This window comes from Pongo pygmaeus, chromosome 6 (genome assembly GCF_028885625.2).
Source record: "Pongo pygmaeus isolate AG05252 chromosome 6, NHGRI_mPonPyg2-v2.0_pri, whole genome shotgun sequence".
Taxonomy (NCBI): Eukaryota; Metazoa; Chordata; class Mammalia; order Primates; family Hominidae; genus Pongo; species Pongo pygmaeus.
The window spans coordinates 138,898,396-138,915,581 of NC_072379.2; the positions used below are offsets into that span (position 1 = coordinate 138,898,396).

General features: G+C 43.5%; 1 protein-coding gene across 2 annotated transcripts in view; it reads left to right on the forward strand.

The window, feature by feature from the left end:
• The window catches only part of TBXAS1 (thromboxane A synthase 1), a 190,096-nt gene that overhangs the window by 110,465 nt on the left and 62,445 nt on the right, over positions 1 to 17,186 (forward strand). For both annotated transcript variants that reach the window (XM_054493971.2, XM_054493972.2), the window contains 3 exons: positions 12,092 to 12,180; positions 14,165 to 14,313; positions 16,341 to 16,471. In XM_054493971.2, the coding sequence (XP_054349946.1) occupies positions 12,092 to 12,180; positions 14,165 to 14,313; positions 16,341 to 16,471 (369 nt within the window). The remainder of the gene's footprint in view (positions 1 to 12,091; positions 12,181 to 14,164; positions 14,314 to 16,340; positions 16,472 to 17,186) is intronic.

The following is a 17,186-nucleotide window of genomic DNA, read 5'->3' on the forward strand; positions in this document are numbered from 1 at the left end:
AAGAGGATACAGCAAACTGGCTTTTCCTTTAGAGAGTCACCAATATACATACATATATGTATACACATACACAAAGTCACATACACAAAGAGGGAAATGAGCCACGGCTTAGGAGATAGCTCAGAGACTCTGAGCCACAGATACTCGGCTGTGGGTACCTGAGTCAGTTTTCCTGGAAATAGCTTTGAAATACCAGCATCTCTAGTCTTTCTGAATTTGTAAGTAGCCTTTGGACTTTTGTTATCAAACATCAGAGTTTATTCTTGAAACAAAAGTTTGTTTCCCCTTGGAATTCTGAGGCTTTCTCCTTTAGAATCTTGGCAGCCTAAGTCCCTCTCTACCTGTGTCTTTAAGTATGGTCAATATTCAAAAGCTTTGGATGGTGTTGTCTTTGTTTATGTGGATATTAGGTTGCCTCAGTCAACAATACTTGAAAATTGCTTTAAAATGAGCATCATATCATGAAGCCATATTTGTATTTAAATTAAAAAAATTTTTTTTTTGCTTATGTCATACAAGGGATAATGTAGAGTGACAGAAAACCAGGGAAAATGTGATTCATGCATCTCCAAGTCAGGAAAAAGAGACTATTGGAATCATAGCCAGTGACAAACAAGTTATTGGGATTTATAGAAAAGGATGGCTGAGCATTCCTGGAAAAACAACTGACTTTTTGTTGTTGTTGTTGTTAGGGAAGATTTTGTCTGCTTAACTGGCCAGAGTTTTCACTCCATCCCCCAAAGAATTAACGTTTTAAAAAAGCACAACTGTAGATTTAGATTTTCACAGTCTTTTGCTAGATTCTTTACCAAAGACTATTAGCGAGTAGTAACCCTGGGATTGTGTGTAACTTTATTAAGGATCAGGGAATAAATAGGTTTCATCTCAGGAAATAAAACTGGGGCTAAATTAGTACTTCTCTGAGGGAAAATGTATAAATAATGTGATCCCCTGGGGACCCAGGTTAGCACTAGCTTTATTTTTAAATTTTATAACTCACCTGAAAGAGAGAGAACACAGTGGGATCTATATATTTGTATATTCCTTTAAGCTGTTCTTATTTGAAAGATATTAAATCAATAGGAATAACTTTCTGAGACTCTTGTAAGATTGTGTAAGTCAGCACAAAAGTGGCAGGTAACCTTCAGAGTAAGCAAGAATAAAAGAATACATTTAGGAGAAAGGCATCTAAACTGTACTTATATGATGATGAATTTCAAGCTATGAATTACTACCAGGGAAAAGGATTTGAAATATGGAGGACTGAAAAGGCCCCACAGTCAAATAATTTGGTGAAATATTACAAACTATATTCTTCAAGATTCACCATGTACCTGAGCATATGAAAGGTTTGAGAAAGGCCTGCAGTAAAGAAACCTGCTTAACTTTGTTTATTCTGAGCTCAAATAGGTTTTCAAAAGGAGAGAACGTGGGTTGTTAACTTCCTGGTTGGCTACTGAGAGAAATGAGTCTCTTGAGCAATTATCCTTTGCAGGTAGCTTCCATGAAGAATCCAGTTTTTGAGTGCCTCTAGCAGAGACTAAGCTTCAAACCGCATGAACCGTGGATCCAATCCAATATGGCAGCTTGTATGTTCTCCATTCTCAAAGCCCAATATAAATGATGGGCTTTCTTCATTTACCCAGATAACTAAGAGCTGATGGTACCCCATTGAGCAGATATGGGAGACAATGAATCTTCATAGAAGAGTGCCTAAGGATGTATGTGTCACTCAAGAGTAAATGAGCCAATCACGTTGCTATGCATAGGGACTCAGTTAAAGAAAAGTCAGATAAACTGGGAGGCTGGTATCTCGCACAGCACTGATCCGGCTCTCTGCCTAATTTTTCACTTTTCATCCAGATGTTCCTTGTCAAGAAGGCGCAGTCAATAATGTATGAATCTTAAAGGCAGAGGCAGATGTGGTTATTACTCCCTGTAGGCATTTCCTGACTTGGAGACGACATGTTACTCGAGAATGACTACAATTTTTAAAAATTTAAGTTGATATAGCCCGCTTATGAGTAAATGCATTTCAGTGCAAAAGTCTTTTCAGAATTACAGTCATCATCACAGTTCAGTTTGGCCTTTAAATTTTCACTGTAAACTGTCCAGACGGTCACATACAGGGGCTTCTAAGGCAGAACACGCTTCCCAATAACATTAGAGCAAGCAGCCTTCTCTAGGCGGCATCCATTTCCAGCAGTCTATTTTTAATATTTGCTTTTATTTCTTAATCCTCCTGAACAATAAAAATGAACGTCATTATAACCAAGTGTGGCTGTAGTCATCAATACTTCAGAGTCCAAAAATACATTGGCCTTGCCTGACCAGTTGCCCATTTTCCAGAATAGCTGGGTATTTATCTAGCAGCGAGAGACCATTATCCTGAGACACAGTCGTGTTCCACTGACACCTAAGCTGCTAATTAAAATCAGTATCATGATGGACTGTTTAAATTCTGGTTTAAATGTTCCTTTTGCATTTGCATTTAAAAGAAAACACACTCCTCATCATGGGCACCCCAGCCTGGGTTATAATTTGGCTTTCCTTTGCCAGAATTATAATGTCACTCTGACTTGCTGCTGGTTAAATCTAAAAGAGCATCTAAATGTGCCTCACAGCTTGGCTGTTGCTTGGCAACGCCAGCAGCCACCTCCTCATTGGGGTGACTTCTAATTGGTCACAAGTCTTGACAGGAGCCACTGACTTATTAGAAATGACACTTGATTATTCACCTAGATGGCTAGAGCTGATACTTAGCAGCAGGAAATTTTGCATAAAAATGAGTCGTGGATGTTTTTAATATCTGGGTGGCTTTTAGCAATGGTGTAGTGGAAGAAGGAAGTGATAAGTTTCATTAGTGGGAATTAATTTTTCATTTGTTGGTCACCAGTTTAGAGCACTTTAAGGCATTAATTTTTCATTTTTTAAAAAAACCAGAAATACGTTTAAATACCTTCCCCCACCCCCAGCAGCTGACCCTTACTTATTCAGAAAACCATCCTCTGACATCAGCCCCAAAATATTGCCCCCAGGTCCACCAAGGGCCAAATCAGATGAAATGTTCAATTTATAAAGGTCAACAAATATTTATTACTTCCTGTTTTTAAGGAGTTTATAATGCAGAAGAGAAACAAGATACATAAATCACTGCATTATTACCAATCGTGGAAGGTGGTGACAGAGCTGGGGTCCTGCTTTGAGCATCAGAAGCCGCTTTGGCAGGGAGGGAGCAGCGAGTAGCACTGGAATTGAGCCCTGAAGATTTTGCTGTTTTGACAGAGGGAGAAGGTGCATTGCAGGTGGAATGAGCTGCAGGAATCAAGGCATCTGGACAGAAAAGTACGGGGTGTGTTCAGGGAATAGGGGAGTACAAATTGGCTGGAACACAGAGTACATGTAAGGGATTAGTGAGAGAGAAAGCTGAAAAAGTAGGTTGAGGCACGTAGAGTTCACTGTTCTGTGCCGAGGGAGTGTTTGGTGCACACTTCACTAGAGCTCGAGGAGCTATTAAATACTTGAAAGTGAGGGAGTGACCTGCTCAGAACTCTGTGTTAGGAAAAAGAGTTTCATTTCAGCTCTTTAGCCCCCAAGCCAGCCATTTCCCAGACCCATGGGGCAAATCTTTCTGGTGCAGATGAGGGGAACTGTGAATTGTCTGGAGGAGTCTCCTCTTTGCAGTAGCCCCAAGTAGGGGCAGGCTCCCAGGGGCCATGTTATGACATCAAGGCAGCGGTGTCCACTGTGGCTGTTTTGAGTCCTTCTTTGTGTGTGGATCAACAAGTCACCCAAGCTACACACCATCAACGTTTGGGGCTTATCTCTGTTTAGATAGATAGGGTTATGCAAAAGAGACCCTCTCCTTCCCTCTCTCTGTGTAGGAAATATGTTTTCCCTAGCACTCAGCATTGTCCAAACTTTCAGGAACTCCAAAGGCCTAAAGATGGTGGGTTTTTTCTTTCTCAAGTTTATGACATAAGATCTGCATAGAATGACCTAGAAGTGAATAAAACTAAAGCAAAGGAAATGTGGAGCCTGATTTTTATGGGAAAGCAACAAGCCAAGAGTCAGGAGATCTGGGGTTCCAATTCTCATTTGAACACAAAAATAACCAGATTCTGCCCTTTAGGTCCCTATGTATTCTGAAGTTGATGTGTCAAAGAAATGACAAAAGGCTTTCTTGGGAATGGGATGTGTTGCTGAAAGTACATGGACCAATGATCTGACACTTCCCTGTACTGAGCTAAGAATTTGGCTGCTCTCTCCATGGCTTCAAGCAACTGTCTCAACCTGACGCTTTGTGACCTCCTTGGAATCCTCAAATGTCAGTGGAAAGGGACATTATAGCTCATTATGATCAGCCCTTCATTTAGGGGTGAGGACCCATGTTCAGAGAGATTCAAATGCCAGGCCCAAAGTAACACATAGGACCAGCATGAGTCTCAGCTTTCTCCTTCAGAGCCAGTTTTCAGCAAACCACACTGTATTCATGCTAAGAGACAGTGCCTCAATCTGTTCGTGTTTCTTGTTCGTGTCAAGGCTCTCAAGGAACATTTGGTCAATCAGTCATCACACAGGTATTTCTAGAAAATCAACAGAATGGGGTGTGCTGTGCTCATTCTTGATATAACAAATACCAAAAACTTCATTAATCCATGACAACATACAATAGTTACCACAAAAGAGCAATATTGAGAGTGTATTAGTTATCTATTGCTGTGTAACAAAATTACCACAAAACTTAGTGGCGTAAAACAAACTTTTGTTAGCTCATTGTTTCTGTGGGTCAGGAATCCTGGCATGGCTTAGCTGAGTGCAGAGGTTGAGTCCAGAGGGACTGAAGGCTGAGTCCAGAGGGATCAAGGTGTCTTGGAGTAGTAGTCAAATGGCTGTCCTGGTCTGTGGTCTCATCTGAAGGCTTGACTGGGGGAAGATCTGCTTCTAAGCCTCATCACATGGTTATTAGCAGGATTCAATTTGTAATGGACTTTGGAAGATAAGATAAGAATCTTGTACTGTGTCCTTCAGTCAGTGGGGATCTACAAAGGTTTCAGCAAAGCATCACTGAAATAACAAGTATTTTTGGAAGTTCCGGCCAGGCATGGTGGCTCATGCCTGTAATCCCAGGACTTCAAGAGGCCAAGGTGGGAGGATCGTTTGAACCCAGGAGTTCAAGACCAACTTGGGCAACATAGGGAGACCCCGTTTCTACAAAACATTTAAAAAATTAGCCAGCTGTGGTTGTGTGTGTCTGTAGTCCCAGATATTAATACTTGAGGGGCTGAAATGGGAGGATGGCTTGAGCCCAGGAGGGCAAGGCTGCAGTGAGCCATAATCATGCCACTGCACTACAGCCTGGGTGACAGAGTGAGATCCTGTCTCAAAAGAAAAGAAAAGAGGCCAGGAGGCTCTTTCAAAAAACTTTCTTTAGTACACCTGGGTGTCAGGCACTGTCAAAGTCCTAAGACTACAAAGATGCTTAAGCTATAGTCTTTTTTCTCAAGAAGGAAGATGACAACCATATTCCAGGTGACAGGTAGCAACACCTGAACTAGGAGGTGACTGGGGAGAGAAAGATGAAAGAACAGATGAAAGAAAGGAAGCAATGTTAACATGATGAGGCAAGAACAGATGGCTCCAATGGGGAGTTGTCCCTGAGGAACAAGAAAAGAGGAGAGAATGATTCCAGTAGTCCAAACCAGCCTGGGAGGATGGATCCCTCCAGAGGACAACTACCATGTTTACACCACTCCCTGCCTTCTTTGCCAAGTGTTTTACATATTTTGTTTCTAATCTTTGTCCCAACTCTTCAAAGGAGGTATTATTTTCATTTTTGCAGACGAGGAACTAGACTCAGTGAGGTTAGGCAATGTGCCCAAGATCACACAGCTATAAAGTGTCAGGGGGAGGAAACCTACTAATTTGCAGTGACTTTGAGTATTTGCTATGCTTGGGGCAAGTATTCTCCAACAAGGTCGGAATCTTACACTCAAGGAAGGAAACTCAGTGATGAGATTCTAGGAGTCACCCAAAAGGAGAGGTGAAGAAGACCTTTGAGCAGAAGCTCTCAGCCCTTCTTGGTCATTACTCTCTTTGCCCACTCATCAGGCCCTCCCTCCTTTTAGAATTCACTCTGTTGCCCTCTGTCTGCACCTTGACTCAAAATTTCACAGACACAATTGGTAGAAAATCCATTAAAAAAAACTGGTGCCCATCAATGACAGAGAGGATAAAGAAAATGTGGTACATATATGGCATGGAATACTATGCAGCCATAAAAAGGGACTAGATTATGTCCTTTGCAGGGACATGGATGGAGCTGGAGGCCATTATTCTCAGCTAACTAACACAGGAACAGAAAACCAAACACTGCATGTTCTCACTTACAAGTGGGAGCTGAACAATGAGAACACATGGACATAAGGAGGAGAACAACACACACTAAGGCCTGTTGGGGGAAGAGGGAGGAAGAGCATCAGGATAAATAGCTAATGCTTAATACCTAGGTGATGGGTTGATAGGTGCGGCAAACCACCATGGCACATATTTACCTACGTAACAAATCTGCATGTCCTGCACATGTATCCCAGAACTTAAAATAGAATAAAATTTTAAAAAACTGGATACTTTAATTATATAATAATCTCCAGGTTACGCAGAACCTTCCTTCCTTGGGGAATTTGCTACTCAGGGTGAGGATAGTGATTTCCCCTGAATGGTTACCACTGGTTACCAGAGAGGTGCTCAGCCTCACACTCGGCATTACCTCTATAGGGACAACCAATGTGAGAGGCGAGAGAAACAAAATGGGAAACTTTCTCCCCTAGCTTGGCTGCTGCACCGTAACCCTGGTCTTAGCTTGGGCTGTCATAACCAAATACCATTGAGTGGGTGGCTTAAACAACAGACTTTTTTTTTTTTTTTTTGAGATGGAGTCTTGCTCTGTCACTCAGGCTGGAGTGCAGTGGCGTGATCTTGGCTCACTGCAACCTCCACCTCCCAAGTTCAAGTGATTCTCTGGCCTCAGCCTCCCGAGTAGCTGGGATTACTGGCACGGGCCACCACACTCGGCTAATTTTTGTATTTTTAATAGAGATGGGGTTTCACCATGTTGACCAGGCTAGTCTTGAACTCCTGACATCAAGTGATCCACCTGCCTTGGCCTCCCAAAGTGCTGGGATTACAGGAGCGAGCCACTGTGCCAGGCCCAGACATGTATTTTCTCACAGTTTTGGAAGCTGGGTGCCTGTGTTGTTGGTTTCCAGGGAGGCCTCTCTTTCTGGTTTGTAGGTAGCCGCCATCTTGCTCTGTGCCCACAAGACCTGTTCTTTGTGCATGAGAGAGAGAGAGAGGGAGAGAGAATAAGCATGAGTGCTCTGGTGTGTCTTCTTATAAGGACACCAATCCTATTGGATCAGGGCCCCATCCTTGCGACTTTATTTAACCTTAATCACTTCCTTAGAAGCCCTATCTCCAAATACAGCTACACTGGGAGTTGGGGCTTCAATGTATGAATTTTGAGGTGACCCAAACATTCAGTCTATAAGAACTCCCAATAAATCACTTTTTATAAACCTAATAACATTAACATTTTATCTTATTATAAGTGTAATACATGTGCATTGTGAAAAATTTGGAATAAAACAAAAAAAAATTACTCATTATCCCATGAAGAAGATGAAATGTAACAACCAAATGAGTCTTTTAGTAAGATCTGAGTGATAATAGTATTGTGTATTCATCTGTGCATGTGTGTGTGCACATGCCACGTTTGCCTGCTTGTTCAAAAATCTAGGAGAAGAACTGCAGGGTTTGTGGATTGTATAAAGATTATGCAAGCCCATCAAAGAGAGCTTTTGTTTGTATGCAACTCATGTAAAAGTAAATATTCCGTAACTGCTGTGTAAAATGCAAGGAAGAAAACCTGAAATGATGGCTATTGGCCAACATACAGATTATGCTCCGCTGTCTTATAATATTTTCTCTGCATTGCTTTTTAAAACATTTTTCATATTACATGCCCCATCTCATATCACATTAACCCAAATAAAAATGTCATTATCTATTCAGTTCAACAGACAGCAGGCAGAGTATCGCAGAAAATTACAATCACGTCAGGCAGCAACAAAGGATTCTAGTCAAAGGCACGTAGAAGACCCGATGGTGGGCAGCTGGCCTGGGATCCCTTTCGCACTGTCCAGGAATATGTTTGGATTCAGAATGGGTGGCCCCCTCTTTATACACAGGGCATGCCTCTGAAGAGTTGTGTGTAAATCAAATTTTGTGTTCCATCTCTTTTGTTATGTTAAGAAAGCTTCAAGCTTGATATCTAAAAAGACTTCCTTTCAAACAGTACATATATAGAGATAGATAGATTTTCTTTTACCATGTTACTATTCCTCTGAAATAAATCTAAAAGGTATTTAGGTTTGTGGGATTTTATTAAACTAGGGTTCAGTTGTACCACTGAACTTATTAAGATAAGTGAAGGAAGATAGCAAGTAAAGCTAGTCATAAAAATGTGGCTTAGACTGTACTGACTTTTCCAATGTTAAGGGTAGACTGAGACTTCTTGGAAGTTGGGGCCCAGAGACGATTTTAAGTGACCCATTTGCACACCCTTTGGTACTGATGGATTATTAAATCGATGGTTTGTGAGAATTTAGAAAAGCATGCAGTAGTCATGAAGCATCAACACAGAGATACTAAGAATAAATCAGGATAGTCATACTTATTTTTCTTTTTTGAGTGGACTTCCAGATAGGTAGATGAGGTAAATCACATTTCTGTTTCTGCAAATCATTTGACAAAGCCTTCCCCAGCTGACTCACCAGTAAAGCGGTGCCTGGCTATTTACTTAGGTTCATGCACATATAGCCCAAGATCCAAAAACAGTGATGATGAATGATTCTGTGGCTACCTAAAATAGCTGTCCAGTGGAGGGGCACAAGGCTCTGCACCAGGGCCTGTCTAGAGACCGATGAACTGAAGGAAGGCTTAGAAGCCACACTTACTACATTGCCGATAGAACAAAGAAAGAATAGCCAGTGTTGCGGGTGATGTCACCCGGGCTGGAATGCAGTGATGTATTCTTGGCTCACTGCAGCCTCCACCTCCCAGGTTCAAGCGATTCTCCTGCCTCAGCCTCCGAGTAGCTGGGATTACAGGTGCCTGCCACCACGCCCAGCTAATTTTTATATTTTTAGTAGAGAGGGGGTTCACTCTGCTGGCCCACCAGGCTGGTTTTGAACTCCTGACTTCAAGTGATCTGCCTGCCTTGGCCTCCGAAAGTGCTGGGATTACAGACATGAGCCACTACGCCTGGCCAGGTAATGAGATTTTAATGAGTGAGTACATCTTTTGCTTCCCCACAGTGTTCAAACACCCCAGCGCTCTAAGCCCTGTGGCTTTATGAACAGCAAATCCATTTTCCCAAGATGGCTCTCCCTCCATGAGCCTTGGCAACAGGGGACTCATGGGTCTCAGATGCTCTGCCATCTCTCCACTTGGGTGTGTTATGCTGTGAACATTCTGCTCCTTGAGCTGTTGTGCAGCCATCCATAGCGCTGTCCAGGCCATTGTCCCTGCCTTGGTTACTGCCTCCACGTGGCAGCCTTCATGGAGCCATTGCAGCTTTGATCTGCAGGACCCCCTCACCCTCCATCTACAGGACCCACTCCTTCAGCAGAGGAGTTGGGCCCCTGGTGACACAATTCTTTCCTTACACCCAGAGCACACAGGACTGACTCAGAGGAAACTGCAGAGGAGAGGGGTCCTATAAAATTGCATGTCCTCCCAACATCCTGTCAATAGCCACCTAGCTGTCCCACTCTACCAGGTGTCTCCAACCAACTGAATATTCCAGAGAAGATAAGAGATCATTCTGCTCAGAACACACAGCAGGACAACTAATGCCTTTGTAATGAATGGTCCCTAAAAAAATCGAAATAGCAATTGTACGTGGTTATCATCCATGGAAAAAGACCTCGTGGTTTTCATTAACCTGAACCTCAATATTTGCCTGCATTGTTTGTCTTCTAGAAAAGTCAACATAAACCTGGCTTTGCGATTGACGTGTAGGGTACAGATCTCAGGAAGTGATTCATTTACCATACACCAATCCACACCTGAAATACTGTATTCCACTTATGAGGCCACCTTTAGGAGTGGCCCTGATAAAGACAAGAGCAATAAGGCAGGAGAGGTGTGTGCAAGCCATATGGTTCAGTCCCCCATTGAAAGGATGGGGGCAGCCAGGCACAGTAGCTCACACCTGTAATCCCAGCACTTTGGGAGGCCAAAGTGGGTGGATCACGAGGTCAGGAGTTTGAGATCAGCCTGACCAACATGGTGAAACCCCGTCTCTACTAACAAAAAAAAATACAAAAAAATTAGCCAGGCATGGTGGCACGCACCTGTAATCCCAGCTACTTGGGAGGCTGAAGCAGGAGAATCGCTTGAACCCGGGAGGCAGAGGTTGCAGTGAGCCAAGATCACACCACTGCACTCCAGCCTGGGCAACAGAGCAAGACTCTGTCTAAAAAAAAAAAAAAAAGAAAGAAAGAAAGAAGAAGGAAAGAAAGAAAGGAAGGAAGGAAGGAAGGAAGGAAGGAAGGAAGGAGGGAAGGAAGGAAGGAAGGAAGGAAGGAAGGAAGGAAGGAAGGAAAGAAAGAAAGAAAGAAAGAAAGAAAGAAAGAAAGAAAGAAAGAAAGAAAGAAAGAGAAAGAAAGAAAGAAAGAGAAAGAAAAGAAAGGAAGGAAGGAAGGATGGGAACAGTTGTCTAGGAGAAGATAGGGAGCAGATAGGTACTTGCTGTCTGAGAGTTGGGTGCACTGTCACGAAGAAGAGAACAGAAATGAAACCAGCAAAAGATTGTTAGACGAAGTCAGATTTTGCCTCAGTACAACAACATACCTTCTGATAAGCAGATTAACTTTATAACTTTTCCCAGTGCCTCAAGACTTTAGGAGGAAAGAGTGGGTATTACATAATCAGTACGATTCCATGATTCGTTCATTCACTTAACAAATAATTACTATGAGCCAGGCGCTGTTCTAGGTGCTGGGTTTATAAAAATGAAGAAACAGACTAAGATCTCCCTGACCTCAAGAACTCAGTATTCTAGTGTCAAAATCATCAAATCTAAACATAGGTTACATTTTATGTCTTTCATGAGAAATGCTCAGAATGATGTATTAGAGCACGTTGCTTTAGCTGTGATGCTATTCTAGAATGGGCACCGAATAAAATGATTCTGCTCGATATTTTCAGCTTGGCCTTTGAATCATGCAAGAGAGAATAAAAGGTCACATGGGTGGCCAGCAGGCTCCACAAAGAATTCCAGCCACCTGTTTGTTGAAGCTGAGTGGTATCTATGTGAATCTTCATTATGCCATCTACCTTTCCGTGTAGGTTAGGAATTTTCTAACATAAAAGTATTTTCCTATAAAAAAAAAAGAAACCCAACAACTGCCCCATGTGGGCATAGGAGGCATCTTGAAGTCAAGGTTTTCCCAGTATTCGAAAGCTTAGCGGCTTAAGCACAAATGAATAACCATCCATCAGGAATGCCCTATAAATAATTTCTGTGTTAAATAAGAAGTTGAAATGGAAGACCTCAGGTTCCTTTGGATACTAAGATTCAATATTCTAGTGAAAGATCTAAAATACAATCGGAATACACAAGCATAGACTTGGGTTAATTCCAGGGATCGTGCATATGGATTAGGCTTTATTTACTCGCTAATGCTAACCAAATGTCATGAAACTGAGTACTGATTCTCAGTTTTGTCTAAGCACTTAATGATCATTTTCATAATTATTTCACCATATTCACTGTAAATCTGTTCTTCTTTTTTGCTTCCAAAGATAAAAAATGCTTAAGCTAAAATAGACGTTTAGAGCTATTGTATTTTATGAATATTTGCGAATTTTAGAATCTTCCTCTTGAATCTTAGCTGTGTGAAAAATATCTTCCAAACAGTGTTCATCTTCCCAGAAAGCACCACATATAACCTCTTCATCTGCAGCCAATTTAGGTGTACTCCCGGCATGGTGTCCTAATTACACCTTTGTTATCCATTATCAGATGGTTCCCCTCATCAGCCAAGCCTGCGACCTTCTCCTGGCTCATTTAAAACGCTATGCGGAATCTGGGGACGCATTTGACATCCAGAGGTAAGGCTGCTGCACTACAGATGAGAAATCGAGTTTTTGAATCACTGCTTCTTGTAACTGTCCATAATTGCTGACAATTACCTTGGGACTAGCAAACTGTGGAAACGCTAGAAGCTCATAAAAGCATGGATGGACTGATTAATAAAAAGAAAAGAAACCCACTTAACATGGGAAAGAGATGTGAGCAGAGCCAGGGTACGTGCGTCCTGTTGAACACAGGCCCAGGAACGGGCAGGACAGGCGTGCGCCGAAGGACAGGGACGGGGGGGAAGGTTCAAGCATTTTCACTTCAAGAAAAATTGTGGTGCACCTCAGCCCAGAAGCCGTAACTTAGTGGTGGACACCAAATTTAAATAACTGATTATCTGGCTTTTCGTCATTTTGTAACTAAAAGGTTTTTACTTTAAAAAAACATCTTTAGTCTAAGCTTGTCCAACCCACAGCCCGCGGGCCACAAGCAGCCCAGGATGGCATTGAATGTGGCCCAACACAAATTTATAAACTTTCTTAAAACATTGTGAGATTTTTTTGCAGTTTTTTTTTCTCATCAGCTATCGTTAGTGTTACTGTATTTTATGTGTGGCCCAAGACAATGCTCCTGCTTCCAATGGGGCCCAGGCAAGCCAAAAGATTTAGCCACCTTTGCTTTAGTCATTTTATGCCAAATCATGGCTTACAGCAGATAAAGAATAAAGTGGGATGGTGAATCATCCAGAAATTGACTCATTATTATCATTGCTAATAAAATAATAACATAATCATCACCAACACTGGTATTGCACCAGTTTACACAGTCTTTTCATCCACATTCTCTCTGATTATTATAGGATGCATGAGTTGGCTAAAGATAAGGTGGTCTCATCAGCTATAAAAGCAAAGTAAATAACCCTCAAGACCCTTAAATCTTCAACCATCAGGATCAGATGAAATCACATTCAGTAGTCTCATTCTTGTTTTCACTCTAGCAGGGAAATGTGTAATCAATTGTAGAAATGTTTTCAGTAAAAGCAGTGCGAATTTTAAAAGTCATCTGGAAACGTCATGTATTCCTTAATGATAAGTTAGTGGTTATAGAACTTACGTACAAGAGGAGTTAAGTGTGTGCCTACATTGAGAACAAAAACTGGCTTTTTAATTATAAAAAGATATTAATAACCCAGTTTTTAGCTTTTTGGAAAAGAACTTAATCTGACTACTCCTATAAGATAACAAAAAGGAATCATTCGAGTTTAAAATGGCCTTTTGAGGGGGCAGCTTTCCTATAGCCTAAGAGGTTAAATTTTCTGGAGCTCCTGCCAGACACTTTTCCTTCTGTTTGTTTCTAAAGCGCAATGTATGTTTTCTGTAATAATATACAGATGTTCATGAAGCCTGCCTTAAAGTTTGTCTTGTATTTATTTGCGTGCTAAGAGCCCTTGCTTTTTGTTTGTTGCTATTAAGAAAACTGTAAAATCATTAAGAGGAAGAGGGAGAGAAAGTTAATAAAACTAGATAATTAGGTTGTTAATTCATCAAGGACAATTTGATGTCTATCCATTAATCATTAGATACTGGCCTGAGCTGGGCTGTGCAGAGCTTTGGGTACAGCATGTAGGCGTTGGGTCACCTGTCTGCTCTCCTTCCCAGGGAGGAAAATATAAAGTATCCTTCTTAGTACTTGGCTGTGTTCTGGTTGACCACGGCTGCCTGAGGCTCGAAGGTGGAAGAGGCAGCGCCCTCCTCTCCTCCCAGGTCTTTGTTTAGACGAGCTGGCTGCCAGGTCTTCGTGTCTCCTCCTGCCCTCTGCCGTCACTGCTCAGAGTGTCCCATCCAGGAGCCCATCTCCCTCCACCTCCCCACAGATCTGCAGAAGCTCCTCTTCCGGGCACATCTGCAGGGCTGGGCAAGCCAGTGTAAGCAATTCAGGCCCTCCTCCTCTGGACGGGGGCATTGCAGGTAGCCCCTGCCAGAGTCCTTTCAAATCTCTGTTTCCCATCTCCCATAGGTGCTACTGCAATTACACCACAGATGTGGTTGCCAGCCTTGCCTTTGGCACCCCGGTGGACTCCTGGCAGGCCCCTGAGGATCCCTTTGTGAAACACTGCAAGCGTTTCTTCGAATTCTGCATCCCGAGACCTATCCTGGTTTTACTCTGTAAGTGCGGCTGCAGCCCGGGGCGCTGCGATGACTCCAGCAAGTTGGGCAGGCCCTATGACACCTGGGGTGGCTTCTGGGGCTCTGTCCCTGCCACTGGGAAAGGGCACTCGGGGTGTTCCCCTGCAGAGGCTTTGTCTTATGGAGCCACCGGGTTCCTCTTGTCACCCGCCTAGGGCCACTTATTAGCAATGCTGTAGCCCTGGCATTGGTAATAAGCAGCCCCACCGCCATGGTGAGAACAGTGGGGACACACCGTGTTAGGCACTGGGTGTGCGTTGCCTCACTTAGTCCTAGTAATGACCCTATGAGAAAAATATTCTTGTCCCTATTTCTCAGGTGAGAAACAGGCCTAGAAAGGCCGAGCTGAGACTGGAACCCAAAGCCTTTCATTTCCTAGGGCATATTTCTTTCCTTCAGCAAAATCCTCTTCACCAGACTTCTCCGCTTGAAGCCCAACACACAGAAATCCTGTGTGGTGGATGAGGACTAGGTTACCCAATACACAGGGACTGGTCTATTTATTTTATTTTATTTTTTATTATTATTTTTTTTTAGATGGAGTTTCACTGTTGTTGTCCAGGCTGGAGTGCAATGGCACGATCTCAGTTCACCGCAACCTCCACCTCCCGGGTTCAAGTGATTCTCCTGCCTCAGCCTCCCGAGTAGCTGGGATTACAGGCATGCACCATCACGACCAGCTAATTTTGTATTTTTAGCAGAGATGGGGTTTCTCCATGTCGGTCAGGCTGGTCTCGAACTCCCGACCTCAGGTGATCTGCCCACCTCGGCCTCCCAAATTGCTGGGATTACAAGTGTGAGCCACCACACCAGGCCTTATTTTATTTTTATTGTAGAAGTGAGATTTTGCCCTCTGGCCAATTCTAGTATCTTCTTGCTTTTATAGGAGCATTGACGTGTTGTTATGCTTGGTATTGATTATTGCCATGATTTCTAACCATTCTGCTGAGCTGGTAAATTCCATTCATTCCTTGACCAGTTTCATTCCCATTTCTGAGCCAATGTTCACGGGAGCCCCTGTCACCCCACTGGCTCTGCCCTGAAATCGTGGGCAGAGTCACTCTGAGTGTCCAGCAGTCTCTTCCTTTACCCTTTCCACTGATCTTGGAGGCAGCGCAGGCTGTGTCTGCCCCTTGTGCCTCAACCACGGCCCAGGCCTGTGGGGCAGGTGGCTCGGTTGTGCCATCCCTTCTATTCCTCCTCTCTGCCTCTGCAGGGCCCTCCTGCTGCTGTATCACACTGGTTCGGACTCTGGCTCTTGAAAATGGGCCTGCACATTCTGAGAGCGTGTGTGTCTGGAGATGTTCTCCCCAGCCCAGCTCCCATAGAGCCCGGTGCAGGGTAAACCCGCCATGGAAACTGAGAAGCTGAACCCAGCCAGTGCCCCTCTCCAGGGGAGACGAAGGTTTCCCGACTCTGGCAGCCCGATCCCCAGCACATGGCAGCAAGGGCCCATGCTGCACCCAGGGGCTGGCAAGGGAGGCACCCACAGCAGCAACAGTCAGTATCCTTGTCAGCAGCTGCAGTGGCAGCTCTTGGGAGCAATTCAGGAGGTCATTCTGGGAACAATTATCCACCAGAAAAAAAATTCAAATGACCAGAAAGTTTGTAAAAAGTAAATCAGCTTCTACCACTTGCTAAGGCTTGAAACAGCCTGTAATCCTTTCTCTCTTAATGAAGTACAAAGACCTTGAGCTCTCATCCCCAGGACCTGAAACATTAATTTATAAGGGTGACCTTGACCTCTTGAGGGCCAGATGGAAGTGCAGACTCGATTAATTGCACAGACGTTTATTGAGTGCTTACTATGTGCCAGGAATGGTGAGGAGTACCGAGAGGGAGTGAGACATCACCCCTGCTCTCAGAAGTAGCAGTGCGGCGGGGAGGGCAGGACTCCAAAACGGCTCCAATTCCAGGCCCGCGTTTGCTTCCCGGGAACAGGCGTCTAATGGCCCTGGTTTATTATCACCCCCTTTTCAATGCCACTTTTGTTTTTCTCTTTCAAGTATCATTTCCATCCATAATGGTCCCACTGGCCCGGATTTTGCCCAATAAGAACCGAGATGAACTGAATGGCTTTTTTAACGAACTCATTAGGAATGTGATTGCCTTGCGGGACCAGCAAGCTGCCGAAGAGGTAACGTATTTTAATAGGACACAGCCTTGAAATGGAATGGAGCCAACTTTGGCATCACTGTCTCTGTTCTTTCTCTTCCCTCTCAGCCCCGCACATCACTCCGTGCTGTCCTTCAGCAACCCACCACTTACAGCTTCCAGGGACAGTGGAGAGAACAGAGGAAGGGTGAGGAAGGTCAGACAAGAAAGGGAGGGTGGGATGGCAGAGAGGAGCCTAAAGCAATGTGTACGTCCTCTGACACGGACAGGTAGAATTAAAGCCGCCCCAAAACTGTCTCTCTAATGCAAGCATCACCCCAAGCACAGGTTAGATTAGCCCAGAAGAATTTTCTGGGTAAATGTGCCCACATGCAATTTTCATGAGCATATTCTTTATATTGAAAACCCAGCAAGATGGAGTTCTCCAGCATGAACAGCATATTTATTAGAGAGTTCGGCAACTGTCAGTCAACCCCACACTCCCGCTCAGCATGGAGGATGCTGCTACAAAACTCGTGGTTGAGGGCCCACTGGACTCCTTGGCACGATTCATGTGAGACCTAGCATTTTCTTTCCTCCTTGCAGATTTGCACTATGCTTGGCACATAGTAGGAATCAAGTAAATATTTGTTGATTGAACTTGGCTAAAATAGAAAGACGAGTTTTCAGTGGGAAGAAAGGTCATTTCAATACTGGATATGCATATGCATATGTAAATCTGGGCTTTAAAGCCCTTG